At 38.2% G+C, this 15,891-nt stretch overlaps 1 protein-coding gene and 1 long non-coding RNA gene across 2 annotated transcripts; one reads left to right on the top strand and one right to left on the bottom strand.

The window, feature by feature from the left end:
* The first annotated feature begins 1,241 nt into the window (after positions 1–1,241).
* LOC117328551 lies at positions 1,242–1,748 on the top strand. Its single transcript, XR_004532977.1, has 2 exons — positions 1,242–1,526; positions 1,704–1,748. It is a non-coding gene; the product is annotated as an uncharacterized LOC117328551 (long non-coding RNA).
* A 12,523-nt stretch (positions 1,749–14,271) lies between these two features.
* LOC117328325 (protein pxr-1-like) lies at positions 14,272–15,506 on the bottom strand. The gene is made up of 2 exons (XM_033885850.1): positions 15,247–15,506; positions 14,272–14,533 (listed from the first exon to the last, which is right to left on the bottom strand). Exons 1-2 carry the CDS (start codon positions 15,504–15,506, stop codon positions 14,272–14,274), a joined length of 522 nt encoding a protein of 173 aa, XP_033741741.1.
* Positions 15,507–15,891: the final 385 nt, after the last annotated feature.

The raw sequence follows: 15,891 nt of genomic DNA on the forward strand, positions 1-15,891 counted from the left end.
GTGAGCCAAAGTCTACACTGAACGGCGTAGTAAGCCAAAGTCTACACTTAACGGCGAGCCAAAGTCTACACTTAACGGCGTAGTGAGCCAAAGTCTACACTTAACGGCGTAGTGTTGAAAATGTGCAATCCTGGAAATGACAGTAAGATGAACCCATTGTTCGCATCCATAAAGAGTAGACGAACTGATGGTGGCCTTAAAATGGTTAATTTGATAGCTTTTATTGATTCTTTAAAGATAGGATGGATAAGAAGGATCTTCAATTCAAAAGAGAAATGGTTAGAAATTCTGAAGACCCGAATAAACCTTAACCTTTTTGCTGTTTCTGGAAGGAAATATCTTGACCAAATTTTGACTTGTTGTACAAATGTTTTTGGGTGGATGATTTTAAAGCTTGAAATAATCTTAGAGTAAGAGAAGAAATATATAAGAAAGATGGTTATTCTATTATTAAATCACCGTTATGGTATAATAAAAATATAATTGGTTTAAGAAAGGAATAATTATAATTAATGATCTAATTAAGGATAAAAGTGATGGTTCTTTCTTTTCATTTAAAGAATTTTGCAATATATATGGGAACATAGCTAACTATTTACAACATCGTGGAGTAATAAGAAGCATAAAAAGTTCCTTAAAAACTATCCTATCCTAAATAGAACCCCACAATACCCGATCATCCCATTAGATTTAGAAATTAATTTTTTTTTTTAAAAGGGTCTCAAGATTTTTACAAACTACTTATAAAACAGGAAAACATTTGTTTAGCCCAAAATAAGTGGGGAAATATATTTGATTTTAATAATGATGCATGTGTAATAGGGTTATTTTTAATAAAGTGTTTGATATTTGTGAAATGTATACATGTTCATGTATGATAATTATTAATAAAATATAATAAATATGTAAGGTATTTATTATTGAGGTATAAGGCCCTCGTGACCTTTTACCTGCGTGCGTGCGTATATATATTCGTTACCGGCGATCCCGTGCGCGTGTTTGTATATTGGTATGTGTATGTCTTTGTACCTGTGAGTATATTTCACTGACGAACGTGACATGTGACTGTGACAAAGTTGTTTGATTGGTTGAAAGTTCTTATCTGTGGTTTTAGTCTTTGTTTCTTTGTGTTTCGGTACATTTGAATTTCGACGTCATTGAAGCCGGAGCTAGGTCTTCGAATTCATCTGTCACCATATAGAGTCGTATTCCTGTATTGGTAAGTTTGATATCCTTCTTTAGTTGTTTTGCCCTGTTTCTGTTTCTGTAAGAATGATATTTGAAAGTTATAAGTGATAAGATCATGTTTTCCATATTTTTAATACTTTGAATAAATATACGTATATGTACTGTACACGGTTATCGTACAGCAGAGATATTTTTATAAATGTAATAGTGTTCATATTGAAACTATTGTACAAGTGTGAAAACTATACTTTATTATTGTAGTTTACATCTGTTGTGCGGTATATGACGATCATGGAAGTGAGCAGTGTTTAGCCTCACGTTGATGCACTATACGTGTTGTAAGTGTGTGATTTTATATTACCAAGTAATCGTCATTATCTGTGATATTTTATCGTGTTAACGTTGTATTGGAAATAATATTCATGTATATGTAATTGTACGCGTGAACTATTGTTGTATGACAGATGTATGGTTTGTGAATGAAACTAATTATGTTTTATTTATGTATGTTTCAGAACGTGGGTTTTTGAGTAATAATAAAACCTTTGAAATCAAACGAACCCAGCGGCATTGTCATCATTTTAAGACAAATTACACCCCGTTACAAATGGCGCCCATGTAGGGACCACTCCGTTAGACTGAGGGTCCGGAGACCGGAGGGTTTGCACTTGCCTGACGTGATCGTCGAATTCCAGTTTGGTCCGGAACTTTTGCACCCGGAAATTTTCATCATGGTACTATGGGAAGGTGACACCGATATGTGAAACCGGATGTTGATGGTGGCACACATGTGAATGGACTTACGTTTTCATTTCGAACTAAATTGAACTTTATGACGGGAAAGGATATTAGTCAGTGACTCATTCATTATAGCATGGGTTATTTATGTGTTTATTCGTGTATTCTATTTGGAATTTAGTGTTGTCATGTGTTTATTCCTGTATTATTCGTAAAATGTGTGGATCTGAATCGTGAATGTGAGCATGGAAACTTCTACCTGTACCTGCCCTGCTTACCCGCTGTAGAAAGGTTAGTATCTTTGTATACTTAGTAAATCTTTTGCTGCATTGGTTCTTTATTTGTCGGTTTATCTATTCTTAGTTGGGTAGTTGATATTTTGCACTGACCAAGACACATTAACTGACATTATGTCTAGACTGCCATCCCACATTGAGGAGTCTACATCTGTTAAGGATATCCCTTTGGATTCTGTCAAGGCAATTTGCGGTGCAGTACAACAGCCAGTAGCCTGGATTGAGACCGTTTCCATGTCTACTTCAGTCATTGATGAGCAATTCATGGACTCTGGTCAGGATATTCAGGAGATGACTTCTAGAGATTGGAGACGAGCTCAGGACAGAGATCCAGTACTCCGGCAGATGTTATTCTATGTTCGGAATAACCAGAGGCCAGATAGAAGACAGTTAGATCCTGATCAGCAAACTTTGTTACGTTCCTTTGACAGATTAAAGATCGATAAGGGGGTGATTTATCGAGAAGTCATAGAAGATGGTACATCCAGAAAACAGCTGATATTACCTCCTGCTTTTCGGAAACAAGCCTTATATGGACTTCACAATTCTGTCGGACACCCTGGACGTGATAGGACATTGTCAGTTATTCAGGAACGTTTTTATTGGCCAGGAATGACTCAGGACGTGGAGAGATGGGTGAAAAAGTGTCGACGCTGTATATTTAGGAAGGCAGTTACTCAGAAAGCGCCATTAGTGAATATCCAGACAACCCAGCCACTGGAGCTAGTGTGTATGGATTTCCTTACCTTGGAGTCATCTAAAGGAGGATTTCAGCATATACTGGTTGTGACGGATCACTTTACCAAGTACGCACAAGCCATTCCTACGAAAAATCAAACCGCTAAAACTACAGCTGAGGCATTTTTCTACAACTTTGTTGTACATTACGGAATGCCTAGACGTATACACTCTGATCAAGGTGCCAATTTTGTTGGAAACTTAATTCACCAGTTATGCGCTATAGCCAACATCAAGAAGAGTAGGACTACGCCGTACCACCCAATGGGTAATGGAAGCTGTGAGAGGTTTAACCGGACGTTGCTAGGGATGTTGGGTACTTTGGACCCGAAGGATAAAGGAGACTGGAAAAGGCACGTCGGTCCTCTTGTTCATGCATACAACAGCATACGGCACGATAGCACAGGCTATTCTCCATTCTTTCTGATGTTTGGTAGACAACCTAGGTTACCCATCGACTTGGCATTCGGAATAGACATTGGAGGGAAGCATCAACCATTGTCCAAGTTTGTATCGTCTCTTCGCGAGAACCTGAAGAATGCGTATGACTCTGCAAGACGGTTTACGTCTACAGCCGCAGAACACCAGAAGAGGAATTACGACAGGAAGGCTAGAGCAGTTGCTTTACAAGATGGAGACAGAGTTCTAGTTCGGATTATGGCATTTGAAGGAAAGCACAAGATCTCCGACAAATGGGAAGATGATGAATACGTCGTGATTCGTCAGCCTAATCCAGATGTGCCTGTCTATGTCGTCCGCAAGTGTAATGGAGAAGGAAAAGAAAAGACATTGCACCGCAATTTGCTCTTGCCCATCGATTTCCTGCATGACACAGATGAAGTGAGTTTTGATGAGAAACCGGAGTCAACAACAATAAAGAGGACATTGACCAAGCCAGAGGAGGAGAATAGTGTTACTTTGGAGACCGCAGACAGCGACTCCGATGAAGATGTCGACTGATCAGTCGTCATTGATGATCCTGTAGAGGGCCCGCTATCAGAATTGGAGAATGGGATACCTTCACATCCCAAGGAGGATACTCCGGCGTCTGATAGACAAGAGTCTGCCCAGTCTGTTGATGGTGACGACTGTCATCCGACTGTGGCAGTGGACGAAGCTCCGCCTGGTGACGACCAAGTCTCGGGGAATGATGAGACTGGGGGTGTTTCAGTCCAGGATGATCAAGATGTGGTAGCACCAATTGCACCACGGGTACCAACGCCAGCTCCTAGAAGATCTACTAGAGCTAGGCAGCCTCCTTTGTGGCAGCAGTCAGGAGAGTTCGTGATGAACCAATTATGTCAAGGGATTTCATCGGATTGGTTCACGAGAGCAGAGTATTTACAACGTCTGGGTGAGCGTGGAGTACTCGCTCCTGTTCGAGTATCAGATGCTCTCGTTAGAATCGTATGTGGAGATGTGATTTGTTAGATATATTGTTTCCAGCTGGACTGTTTTATTCTACATGTTTTAAATAGATATGTGTTTTTCTTAAACTTTCATATTCGCGCTCTTTTCTTTTGATTTTTATTTGAATGTACGTATGATTTGTGACATTGTGATATTTAGTAACGTATTTGATGCATAATGCACATGACTAGATTTTGTATTTATGATAAGTAAGATATTTCCCAACTTGTTTTAAGACGAGGACGTCTTTTTCGAACCAGGGGGAGTATGTAATAGGGTTATTTTTAATAAAGTGTTTGATATTTGTGAAATGTATACATGTACATGTGTGATAATTATTAATAAAATATAATAAATATGTAAGGTATTTATTATTGAGGTATAAGGCCCTCGTGACCTTTTACCTGCGTGCGTGCGTATATATATTCGTGACCGGCGATCCCGTGCGCGTGTTTGTATATTGGTATGTGTATGTCTTTGTACCTGTGAGTATATTTCACTGACGAACGTGACATGTGACTGTGACAAAGTTGTTTGATTGGTTGAAAGTTCCTATCTGTGGTTTTAGTCTTTGTTTCTTTGTGTTTCGGTACATTTGAATTTCGACGTCATTGAAGCCGGAGCTAGGTCTTCGAATTCATCTGTCACCATATAGAGTCGTATTCCTGTATTGGTAAGTTTGATATCCTTCTTTAGTTGTTTTGCCCTGTTTCTGTTTCTGTAAGAATGATATTTGAAAGTTATAAGTGATAAGATCATGTTTTCCATATTTTTAATACTTTGAATAAATATACGTATATGTACTGTACACGGTTATCGTACAGCAGAGATATTTTTATAAATGTAATAGTGTTCATATTGAAACTATTGTACAAGTGTGAAAACTATACTTTATTATTGTAGTTTACATCTGTTGTGCGGTATATGACGATCATGGAAGTGAGCAGTGTTTAGCCTCACGTTGATGCACTATACGTGTTGTAAGTGTGTGATTTTATATTACCAAGTAATCGTCATTATCTGTGATATTTTATCGTGTTAACGTTGTGTTGGAAATATTATTCATTTATATGTAATTGTACGCGTGAACTATTGTTGTATGACAGATGTGTGGTTTGTGAATGAAACTAATTATGTTTTATTTATGTATGTTTCAGAACGTGGGTTTTTGAGTAATAATAAAACCTTTGAAATCAAACGAACCCAGCGGCATTGTCATCATTTTAAGACAAATTACACCCCGTTACACATGGAAAAAGATATACTCTCTCCCATTTAAAACAACAAAAAATACAAAATTACAATGGCTACAGTTTAGAATTAATCATCACATATTAACCACTAATGCTTTTATTTACAAGATTGGCCAAACAAATAATCCTAACTGTACATTCTGTAATGGTGACAGGGAGACAATCACCCATATTTTATGGGAACGTGATGAAGTTCAACAATCTTTGTTCAATTTTGAATCACTTTTAGAGATCATTACTATTCCTTTTGCAATTAATAAACAAGCTCTGATTTTTCGATTATTTAAACATATCGGCATTTATAATAAAGTTGATAATGAAATTATTTTAACTCTTAAACAATAATGTACCAAACCAGGTGTGCTCATAAATCATTAAATGTTATGGCATTGGTAAATTTAATTAAAGATTATTACAAAGTCCAAAAGTACATTGCTCAGGGAAAAGGTGAACAGTGCCTGAATGTTTTTAATAATGAATGGAAAAAATGGTTAAAACTTGTTGAACTTGTCTGATTGAAAAGGTTGAAAAAAACAACAACAACAAAACTACGTTTTTAATATATAAACCGAAAGTCTGACCATCTCTCACCTTCATATCCCCCTCTCTTCCCTATCTTTTCCATCAACCCCCCCCCCCCCCCCCCCCCCACACCCCCCCCCCCCCCTACACCCCCCTTTTTCTCTCTCTTTCTTTGCTATAGCTCTTTTATATGTGTTGTGTTTTTGTTCTGCTGTTTCTTTGTGTTTTGTCCGTTTCTATATGTCTTCATGTTGTATGCGAGTGTAAATGTAAGGTGGGTTGGATCTAACATAAGTATCAGCGTGATCAGTTAAACTGTTCAAATGAGAAATTGAAGACAATTTGTGAGCGAGTTATGATATAATTTTACTTGTGAAATGTAACCTGTTTGTCGTTTATCATGCAAATTGTTTAAAAAATAAAAGAAATATAAAAAAAAGAGTAGACGGACGGTAAAACGACTTTCTTGTATATATTTGTTTTAACGATGGGAACTTTACCGACGACAGAATGTAGGGTTTTTCAACCTCTCTCGCATGCATTCTGTGTTAGTCAATTTGGACGAAATGAGTGTAATCAGGTTAGTTTGGGAGTGGGAGCTCCCAAGGATATGTTAGATTAGAGTCCGTATCTTTTCGGATTCTTTAGAATATAGTTACCAATTACCAAAATTTTACACTTCCAATCATTAAACTCAAGCTTCTGTTTTATGCTGTATTCCTGACAACGGTTCAACAGGTTTTGTAGCGAACGCAGAAAAGTGATGACAAAGGTAATGTCATCTGCCAAAGTTGATTTCCCAGTTTTTACTTTATCAATGTAGGCAACATATTTACTTTTTCCAAAGCAATCAACAAGGTTGTCAATAATCTTTTGATAGAGAAAGGTAGATAAAACACCACCTTGCCTTACTCCGGACTCGACATGGAACTATTGTGACGTCATACCATGCAACGGCACGGCGCTGGACATATCGTTGTCACAGGCGCTTGCATAGAAAATGAGAATTAAAAAAAAAATGATATCAGTGGTATGTGTACTGTGTAATACAGAAGGTTGGTAACTCTGCCACAAACGAAACGGTACCCCATCTCGCTTAATCGACTAAAAACACGTTTATTCAAACTGACACGGTACATTCTATATACTACCGTCATCGGCAAGCATTCATCTATAACCTACCGTGTCACTCAATACGGATCGTTACATCCAAAACACAATAATCCGTGAAAACATCGCCGAATTCCTCGCTCTGAACGCCATTTTTCAAACGGCTCCCTCAGCCTGTCCAGATTCAGGTGGTAGTTATCGTCAGGCGGTAGTTATCGTCAGGCGGTAGTTATCGTCTGGTTGTAGTTATTGTCAGGCGGTAGTTAACGTCAGGCGGTAGATATCGTGAGGTGGTAGTGATTGTCACGCGGAGGTTATCGTCAGGCGGTAGTTTTCAGCAGGCGGTAGTTATCGTCGTGCGGTAGTTATCGTCAGACGGTAGTTATCGTCTGGTTGTAGTTATTGTCAGGCGGTAGTTAACGTCAGGCGGTAGATATCGTAAGGTTGCAGTTATTGTCACGCGGAAGTTATCGTCCGGCGGTAGTTTTCAGCAGGCGGTAGTTATCGTCGTGCGGTAGTTATCGTCAGACGGTAGTTATCGTCAGGCGTAGTTTTCAGCAGGAGGTAGTTATCGTCAGGCGGTTGTTATCGTCAGGCGGTAGTTATCGTCTGGTTGTAGTTATCGTCAGGCGGTAGTTATCGTAAGGTTGTAATTATAGTCACGCGGAAGTTATCGTCAGGCGGTAGTTTTCAGCAGGCGGTAGTTATCGTCGTGCGGTAGTTATCGTGAGGAGGTACATGTACTTATCGTCAGGCGGTAGTTATCAACAGGCGGTAGTTGTTATCGTCTGGTTGTAGTTATCGTCAGGAGGTAGTTATCGTCAGGCGGTAGTTATCGTCTGGTTGTAGTTATTGTCAGGAGGTAGTTATCGTCAGGCGGTAGTTATCGTCTGGTTGTAGTTATCGTCTGGTTGTAGTTATCGTCTGGTTGTAGTTATCGTCAGGAGGTAGTTATCGTCAGGCGGTAGATATCGTCTGGTTGTAGTTATCGTTAGGAGGTAGTTATCGTCAGGCGGTAGTTATCAACAGGCGGTAGTTATCGTCACACGGTAGTTATCGTTAGGCGGTAGTTGTTATCGTCTGGTTGTAGTTATCGTCAGGAGGTAGTTATCGTCAGGCGGTAGTTATCGTCTGGTTGTAGTTATTGTCAGGAGGTAGTTATCGTCAGGCGGTAGTTATCGTCTGGTTGTAGTTATCGTCTGGTTGTAGTTATCGTCTGGTTGTAGTTATCGTCAGGAGGTAGTTATCGTCAGGCGGTAGATATCGTCTGGTTGTAGTTATCGTTAGGAGGTAGTTATCGTCAGGCGGTAGTTATCAACAGGCGGTAGTTATCGTCTGGTTGTAGTTTTCGTCAGGAGGTAGTTATCGTCTGGTTGTAGTTATCGTCAGGAGGTAGTTATCGTCAGGCGGTAGTTATCGTCTGGCGTAGTTATCGTCAGGAGGTAGTTATCGTCAGGCGTAGTTATCGTCAGGAGGTAGTTATCGTCAGGCGTAGTTATCGTCAGGAGGTAGTTATCGTCAGGCGGTAGTTATCGTCTGGTTGTAGTTATCGTCAGGAGGTAGTTATCGTCAGGAGGTAGTTATTGTCAGGCGGTAGTTATCGTCAGGAGGTAGTTATCGTCTGGTTGTAGTTATCGTCTGGTTGTAGTTATCGTCAGGCGGTAGTTATCGTCAGGCGGTAGTTATCGTCAGGCGGTAGTTATCGTCACACGGTAGTTATCGTTAGGCGGTAGTTATCGCCAGGCGGTAGTTGTTATCGTCTGGTTGTAGTTATCGTCAGGAGGTAGTTATCGTCAGGCGGTAGTTATCGTCTGGTTGTAGTTATTGTCAGGCGGTAGTTAACGTCTGGTTGTAGTCATCGTTTGGTTAACGAGGACGATATCATCGTCACTTGGCATGTAAACACCAATCAAATAAAGAGGCGCAGAGTTAAATCGATGAATAATTAATCTGATAATATATTTCGATAGGTTGATATCAATTCCTTCTATGGCGTAACAAAGTTTTGTTTTGTTAACCAGGAATATGAGACCTCTGGATCCAAAACAAATATCTACATAGTTCGCGTCCGTGATAACTGGATAGGTGTCGACATTTTCGTGAATACTATTCAGAAACTCATTACAGTTCCTTGAGAGACGAACATCACAGAAGAGGGCTATGTCGTACTTGTTCGATGTAAGTATGTTGTTTATACAAAATGAAGATTAGATGATGGTTTGGTTATGGTTTTATTTGTTTAACGTTCTATTGACAGCTAAGGTCATTTAAGGACGGCCTCCCGTGCATGCGACATGCATGCGTGTGGTGAGTGCCTATGTGTGTTTTTGGAGGCTGCGGTATGTTTGTGTTGAGTGTCCTTGTGATAGGCCGGAATTTTTGCCGATGTTAAGTGCTAGCTCACTGAAGCATACTGCCGAAGACACCCAGCAGGACAACCCACCCAGTCACATTATGCTGACAACGGGCGAACCAGCAGTCCCACTCCCAGTATGCTGAGCGCCAAGCAGGAGTACCAACTACCACTTTTAAAAACTCTGGTATGTCTCGGCAAGGGGGCAGAACCCAAAGCCTTCCTCACAGGGGCAAACGCTCAACTAAAGGCCAAAAGTGAGGCATTGTCAATGGAGACATTAGGTAAGAGAGAGTTGTTCGGAAAGAAGAGAAAATATAAAATCCCATATTTAGTCGCCTCTTACGATCATGCAATGGGGGCAGCAGGTACAATTCTTACGCCCTACATGCAGCGCAAAAATGAGGTGCTTCCTTTTGCATTCAAAGTAAGGATGGATAGTGCCATGATGATCCAAACAGCTACTATACACACGGAAATATTATTATTAATACTCGTCATATATTTCTTTAAAATTATTTCATTAGATTTGGAGATATTTTGTCACGCCTTATCTTGTAACGAATCCATCTCCTACAATTGATAGATCATATATATATGTGTATATATATACTTCATTATGTACTAAGAGCATTAATTAGGTAAACGTTCGTAAATGTATCAGCTCGAAAGGATACGGGTATTATATCTAAAAACCAATAACCTTTCGTGCTAATATTAACTTATGAGTACTACACGGGAGAGATGATATCTCCTATGCTCATCATTGCACGAGAGCTGTTTTGGTCAGTACGGCAATGACAAGCGATTCCACTTTGGCATCCAATACTGTAATAAATGCTATAATATAGGCATCGAATCGGCAAACAGTTGTGATGCATATTTTGAGATTATTTTCTGTGTTAAATTTTCTAGAATCACTGTTAGATTTTTTTTCTTCATAATTTGCATTTTTTTGGGATCATAATTCAGTTATTCTTCTGTTTTGAGATGAGTGAAATGTGAAACCATGTCAGCCATGCTTCAAGGTATGTTTGTGGACATTGGTATGTAACTTAAGTATAAGTAACTTCAGATCAAGTACGAGTTCCAGCGGTTTTAGGTCAAGGTTAAGGTCACTGTTACTATTTTTAGCGATCAAGATGTATTTATCAGTATAATCCTTGTATCCTATATTACTGAAGGTAGGGAGAATTTTATATATCCGTCTTTTTGTTTTATAAATGTTACTAGATATTTGAAAAAGTGATCTATTAAACTCCTATTTAATAGTCGTAAGTATTTAAAGTTGTATGCTTTTTACAGGGAGTTGGAAGTCCCAACACAGCACGACAACGCAATGATTTGGTAGATTGTCTTTTCCATAGAGTACCACAATGGACTTAATTGATTTGTATTATATTATATCTAGACAAGAGTAGTGGAAACGTTCAAATTTAAACGGTTATCTCAGTTTCGTGCATCAACCGCGGGAAAGCTGGGTATATTATTATTGCGCCAATAATATGTGTATATCTTTTTCAACTCGATGTTACGACTTTGCGCATCAGTATTCGATACCCTAACCCCTTAGGCAATTCCATTAAAATCAAGCGATTTTTTATACTGCAATGGAACCATGCAGTGACAATTTACAATGACCGTCTTTTCTATTTTAATCACCTGATCAATTAATATATATCTATTTTGTTTAGTAATAGCATAGCGAGTTTTAATATCACACTCCGACCCAGGAGAAATACTTCTTATCATTATATCGCATATTATTGAAAATAACGTTACATGTATATGCTATCTTGCGCGTTTGAATTAATATCAAATGGTTGCAAGGGAAAGCATCCGTAGAGAACTCATCTTCGCTAACCAGGGGTTACTCTACGCTAAGATGGGGCCGCGGTGGCCGAGTGGTTAAGGTGTCCCGACACTTTACCACTAGCCCTCCACCTCTGGATTGCGAGTTCGAAACCTACGTGGGGCAGTTGCCAGGTACTGACTGTAGGCCGGTGGTTTTTTCTCCGGGTACTCCGGCTTTCCGCCACCTCCAAAACCTGGCACGTCCTTAAATGACCCTGGCTGTTAATAGACCGTTAAACAAAAACAAACCAAACTCTACGCTAAGCTCCATTTCACTGACCCTTGGTTAGCAAAGATGTATAGAACTATGCTCGCGATCGGTTGGTACCATCTCCGGAAGGTTGCTACTGACTGATGCATTTGATTTGCATTTAATCGATTTCAAAAGCGAATAGCCGAGATTATTATTAGTCAACCTGAGTCGAGTTAATTATTTCTGCGTTTAAGGTTTTATGAATATTGGCAACGGTTCGGAATATGCTGACTATTTTTGTAGTCTTATTAACATATAACAAGATACGGTTGCCTTAAAAGACAAGACAAGAACTGTATTGATTAATGATGGTTGTAAAATCTCCATCTATGTTTGATATATGTTCAGCCTCATTTTAATGTTCTTAAACCTTCGATATATAATTCCAATACTTATAACTGGGCTGGTGCTGGTAAACTACTATTTACTGACGGATCCCAGATAGTCCAACAAATCTATGATGCATCCTAATTATTTAGGATAAACATGTACTCTACTTATTGCCAAGCGCATTTGAAACAGACTCATTTTTTTTTTTTTGTAAATCCTCTGACAATGTAAAACTGAATTATTGCTTAAGGGGAAACGTTTATACTGTACATCAACTCAATATTGTTGTAAATATATGCATTATAACGACATTTTCAGCGTATGTTTTCCGCGATAAGACTATTGCAACAATTTTAATGCATTGAGTGATGTTTCATAATATCTATGTTTATTCCAAAGAGACAAATAAATCAAAACTGTTGATTGTCAGACGAATTGATGAATTAGAAGAACAAATATTGAAAATATTCCCGGCAGTTCATCAGAACCGAGACCGAATCATGCCATGAAATGAAAAATAGATAGATAGATAAATATATAAATAAATAAGTAAATAAATAAAATAAACATATATACCTTTAAAAAAACAAAAAACACAACAACAACAACAACAACAGCCACAACAGTAATCAATGTTTCTACTTTCAGCAAGTAACCAACAATTAGGGTGTTGACGGTTTAGTAAATGTAAGTTTATCGTAAGGTCTCTGTATAAGTACCGGTAGTTTTATCGTGTGGGTGTTTGCTAACCTCGGTATGACAGCTTATAGGTAAATCACTGTTACTTATCGTTATATGAATTGATCGATCAAACTCTTATTAAATTGCATATTTCTTAATTTACGACGAATACCTTGTAATGATGATGGATAATCAAAGATGACAGTATGTCAGTATCTTTAAGGTCATATAGCTAATCAAAGTATTTATTGATTTTATAATTAATCAACGGGTCAATGGTTTTTTTATTCATGAGATGGTAATAAAATTCCTTTTCGCACGGTGTTTCGTTTATATTAAACTCAGTACGCACTCGTATGAATATATTTATAAGCCGATCAGTGGAATATAGAACTTCATCAATCTTAATCTGAATCTGTCTCCCTAACAAATATCTGGATAACTCCCTTCCATTAGCACATGGCTTTATTCCGTCAACGAACAAAGAAAGGTCTCAAAGATAATTCGATTTTTCCAAATCATTCGCTATTTGATTGCCTATTTGGCTAGTAGATATTTTTCTGTGAACCCCGAGACAGTGGTTACGAAACGTGGTTTTTACCACTTTTTATAAATTACGTTAATGTACGTTGTACATTTTTCTTAACTCCTTTTCGTCTTGTCTATTCTGCTTTTTGTTAGGTCTTAACTCCTTTTTGTCTGTTGTATACTCCTTTTTGTTTGGTATATACTCCTTTTTGTTTGGTATATACTCCTTTTTGTCTGGTCTATACTACTTTTTGTCTGTTCTATGCTCCTTTTTGTCTGGTCTTAACTCCTTTTTGTCTGTTGTATACTCCTTTTTGCCTGTTATATACTCCTTTTTGTTTGGTATATACTCCTTTTTGTCTGGTCTATACTCCTTTTTGTCTGTTCTATGCTCCTTTTTGTCTGGTATATACTCCTTTTTGTCTGGTCTTAACTGCTTTTTGTGTGTTCCCTGCTCCTTTTTGTCAGGCATATACTCCTTTTTGTCTGGTTTATGCCCCTTTTTGTCTGGTCTATACTACTTTTTGTCTGGTTTATGATCCTTTTTGTCTGATCTATACTCCATTTTGTCTAGTCTATATCCCTTTTTGTCTGGTCTGTTTTTCTTTTTGTCTGGTCCATGCTCCTGTTTTGTCTGTTCTATACCCCTTTTTATCTGGTCCATACTCCTTTTTGTCTGATCTATACTCCATTTTGTCTAGTCTATATCCCTTTTTGTCTGGTCTGTTTTTCTTTTTGTCTGGTCCATGCTCCTATTTTGTCTGTTCTATACCCCTTTTTATCTGGTCCATACTCCTTTTTGTCTGGTCTATATCCTGTTATGTCTGGTTATGCCCGTTTTTGTCTTGTCTATACTACTTTTTTCTGGTCTATATTTCCTTTTGACTGGTTTATGCCCCATTTTGTCTGTTCCCTGCTCCTTTTTGTCTGGTCTTAACTCCTTTTTGTATGTTCTATGCTCCTTTTTGTCTGGTTTATACCCCTTTTTGTCTGTTATATTCCCCTTTTTCGTCTGGTCTACGATCCTGTTTTGTCTGTTCTATACCCCTTTTTATCTGGTCCATACTCCTTTTTGTCTGGTCTAAACTCCTTTTCGTCTTGTCTATTCTGCTTTTTGTCTGGTCCATACTCCTTTTTGTCTGTGATATATTCCTTTTTGTCTGTTATGTACTCCTTTTTGTTTGGTATATACTCCTTTTTGTCTGGTCTATACTCCTTTTTGTCTGTTCTATGCTCCTTTTTGTCTGGTCTATACTCCTTTTCGTCTTGTCTATACCCCCTTATGTGTGGTTTATGCCCATTTTTGTCTTGTCTGTAATCTTTTTTGTCTGATCTATACCCACTTTTGTTTGGTATATTCCCCTTTTTATCTGGTCTATACCCCCTTATGTCTGGTCTACATCCCTTTTTGTCTTGTCTATATCCCTTTTTGTCTGGTCTGTGCTTCCTTTTGTCTGGTCTATACTACTTTTTGTCTGGTTTATGCTCCTTTTCGTCTGGTCTATACTCCATTTTGTCTGGTCTATATCCCTTTTTGTCTGGTCTGTGTTTCTTTTTGTCTGGTCCATGCTACTATTTTGTCTGTTCTATACCCCTTTTTATCTGGTCCATGCTATTATTTTGTCCTATACCCCTTTTTATCTGGTCCATACTTGTTTTTGTCTGGTCTATACCCTCTTTTGTCTGGTTTATGCCCGTTTTTGTCTTATCTTTACTCCTTTTTTCTGGTCTATATTCCCTTTTGACTGGTTTATGCCCCTTTTTGTCTGTTCTATGCTCCTTTTTTTTCTGGTTAATGCACATTTTTGTTTGCTATATACCCTTTTTCGTCTGTCCTTCGATCCTGTTTTTTCTGTTCTATATCCCTTTTTATCTGGTCCATACTCCTTTTTGTCAGGTCTATACCCACTTTTGTCTGGTATATACTCCTTTTTGTCTGTTCTAAACTCCTTTTCGTCTAGTCTATACTGCTTTTCGTCTGGTCTATACTACGTTTTGTCTGGTTTATGCCCCTTTTTGTCTTTTCTATACTCCTTTTTGTCTGGTATATACCCCATTTTGTCTGTTCTATACTCCTTGTTTCTGTTTGATACTGCTTTTTGTCTGATGTATGCTCCTTTTGTCTCATCTTTATTCCTTTTTGTCTGGTCTATGTTCCTTTTTCTCTGTAATATACCCCTTTTTGTCTGTTCTATACTCCTTTTTTCTGTTTGATACTGCTTTTTGTCTGATGTATGCTCCTTTTGTCTCATCTTTATTCCTTTTTGTCTGGTCTATGTTCCTTTTTCTCTGTAATATACTCCTTTTTGTCTGGTCTATACTCCTTTTCGTCTGGTCTATACTCCTTTTCGTCTGGTCTATACCCTCATATGTCTGGTTTATACCCCTTTTTGTCTTGTCTATACTCCTTTTTGTCTGTTCTAAACTCCTTTTCGTCTAGTCTATACTGCTTTTCGTCTGGTCTATACTACGTTTTGTCTGGTTTATGCCCCTTTTTGTCTTTTCTATACTCCTTTTTGTCTGGTATATACCCCATTTTGTCTGTTCTATACTCCTTTTTTCTGTTTGATACTGCTTTTTGTCTGATGTATGCTCCTTTTGTCTCATCTTTATTCCTTTTTGTCTGGTCTATGTTCC

This window comes from Pecten maximus, chromosome 5, assembly GCF_902652985.1.
Source record: "Pecten maximus chromosome 5, xPecMax1.1, whole genome shotgun sequence".
NCBI classification, from domain to species: Eukaryota; Metazoa; Mollusca; class Bivalvia; order Pectinida; family Pectinidae; genus Pecten; species Pecten maximus.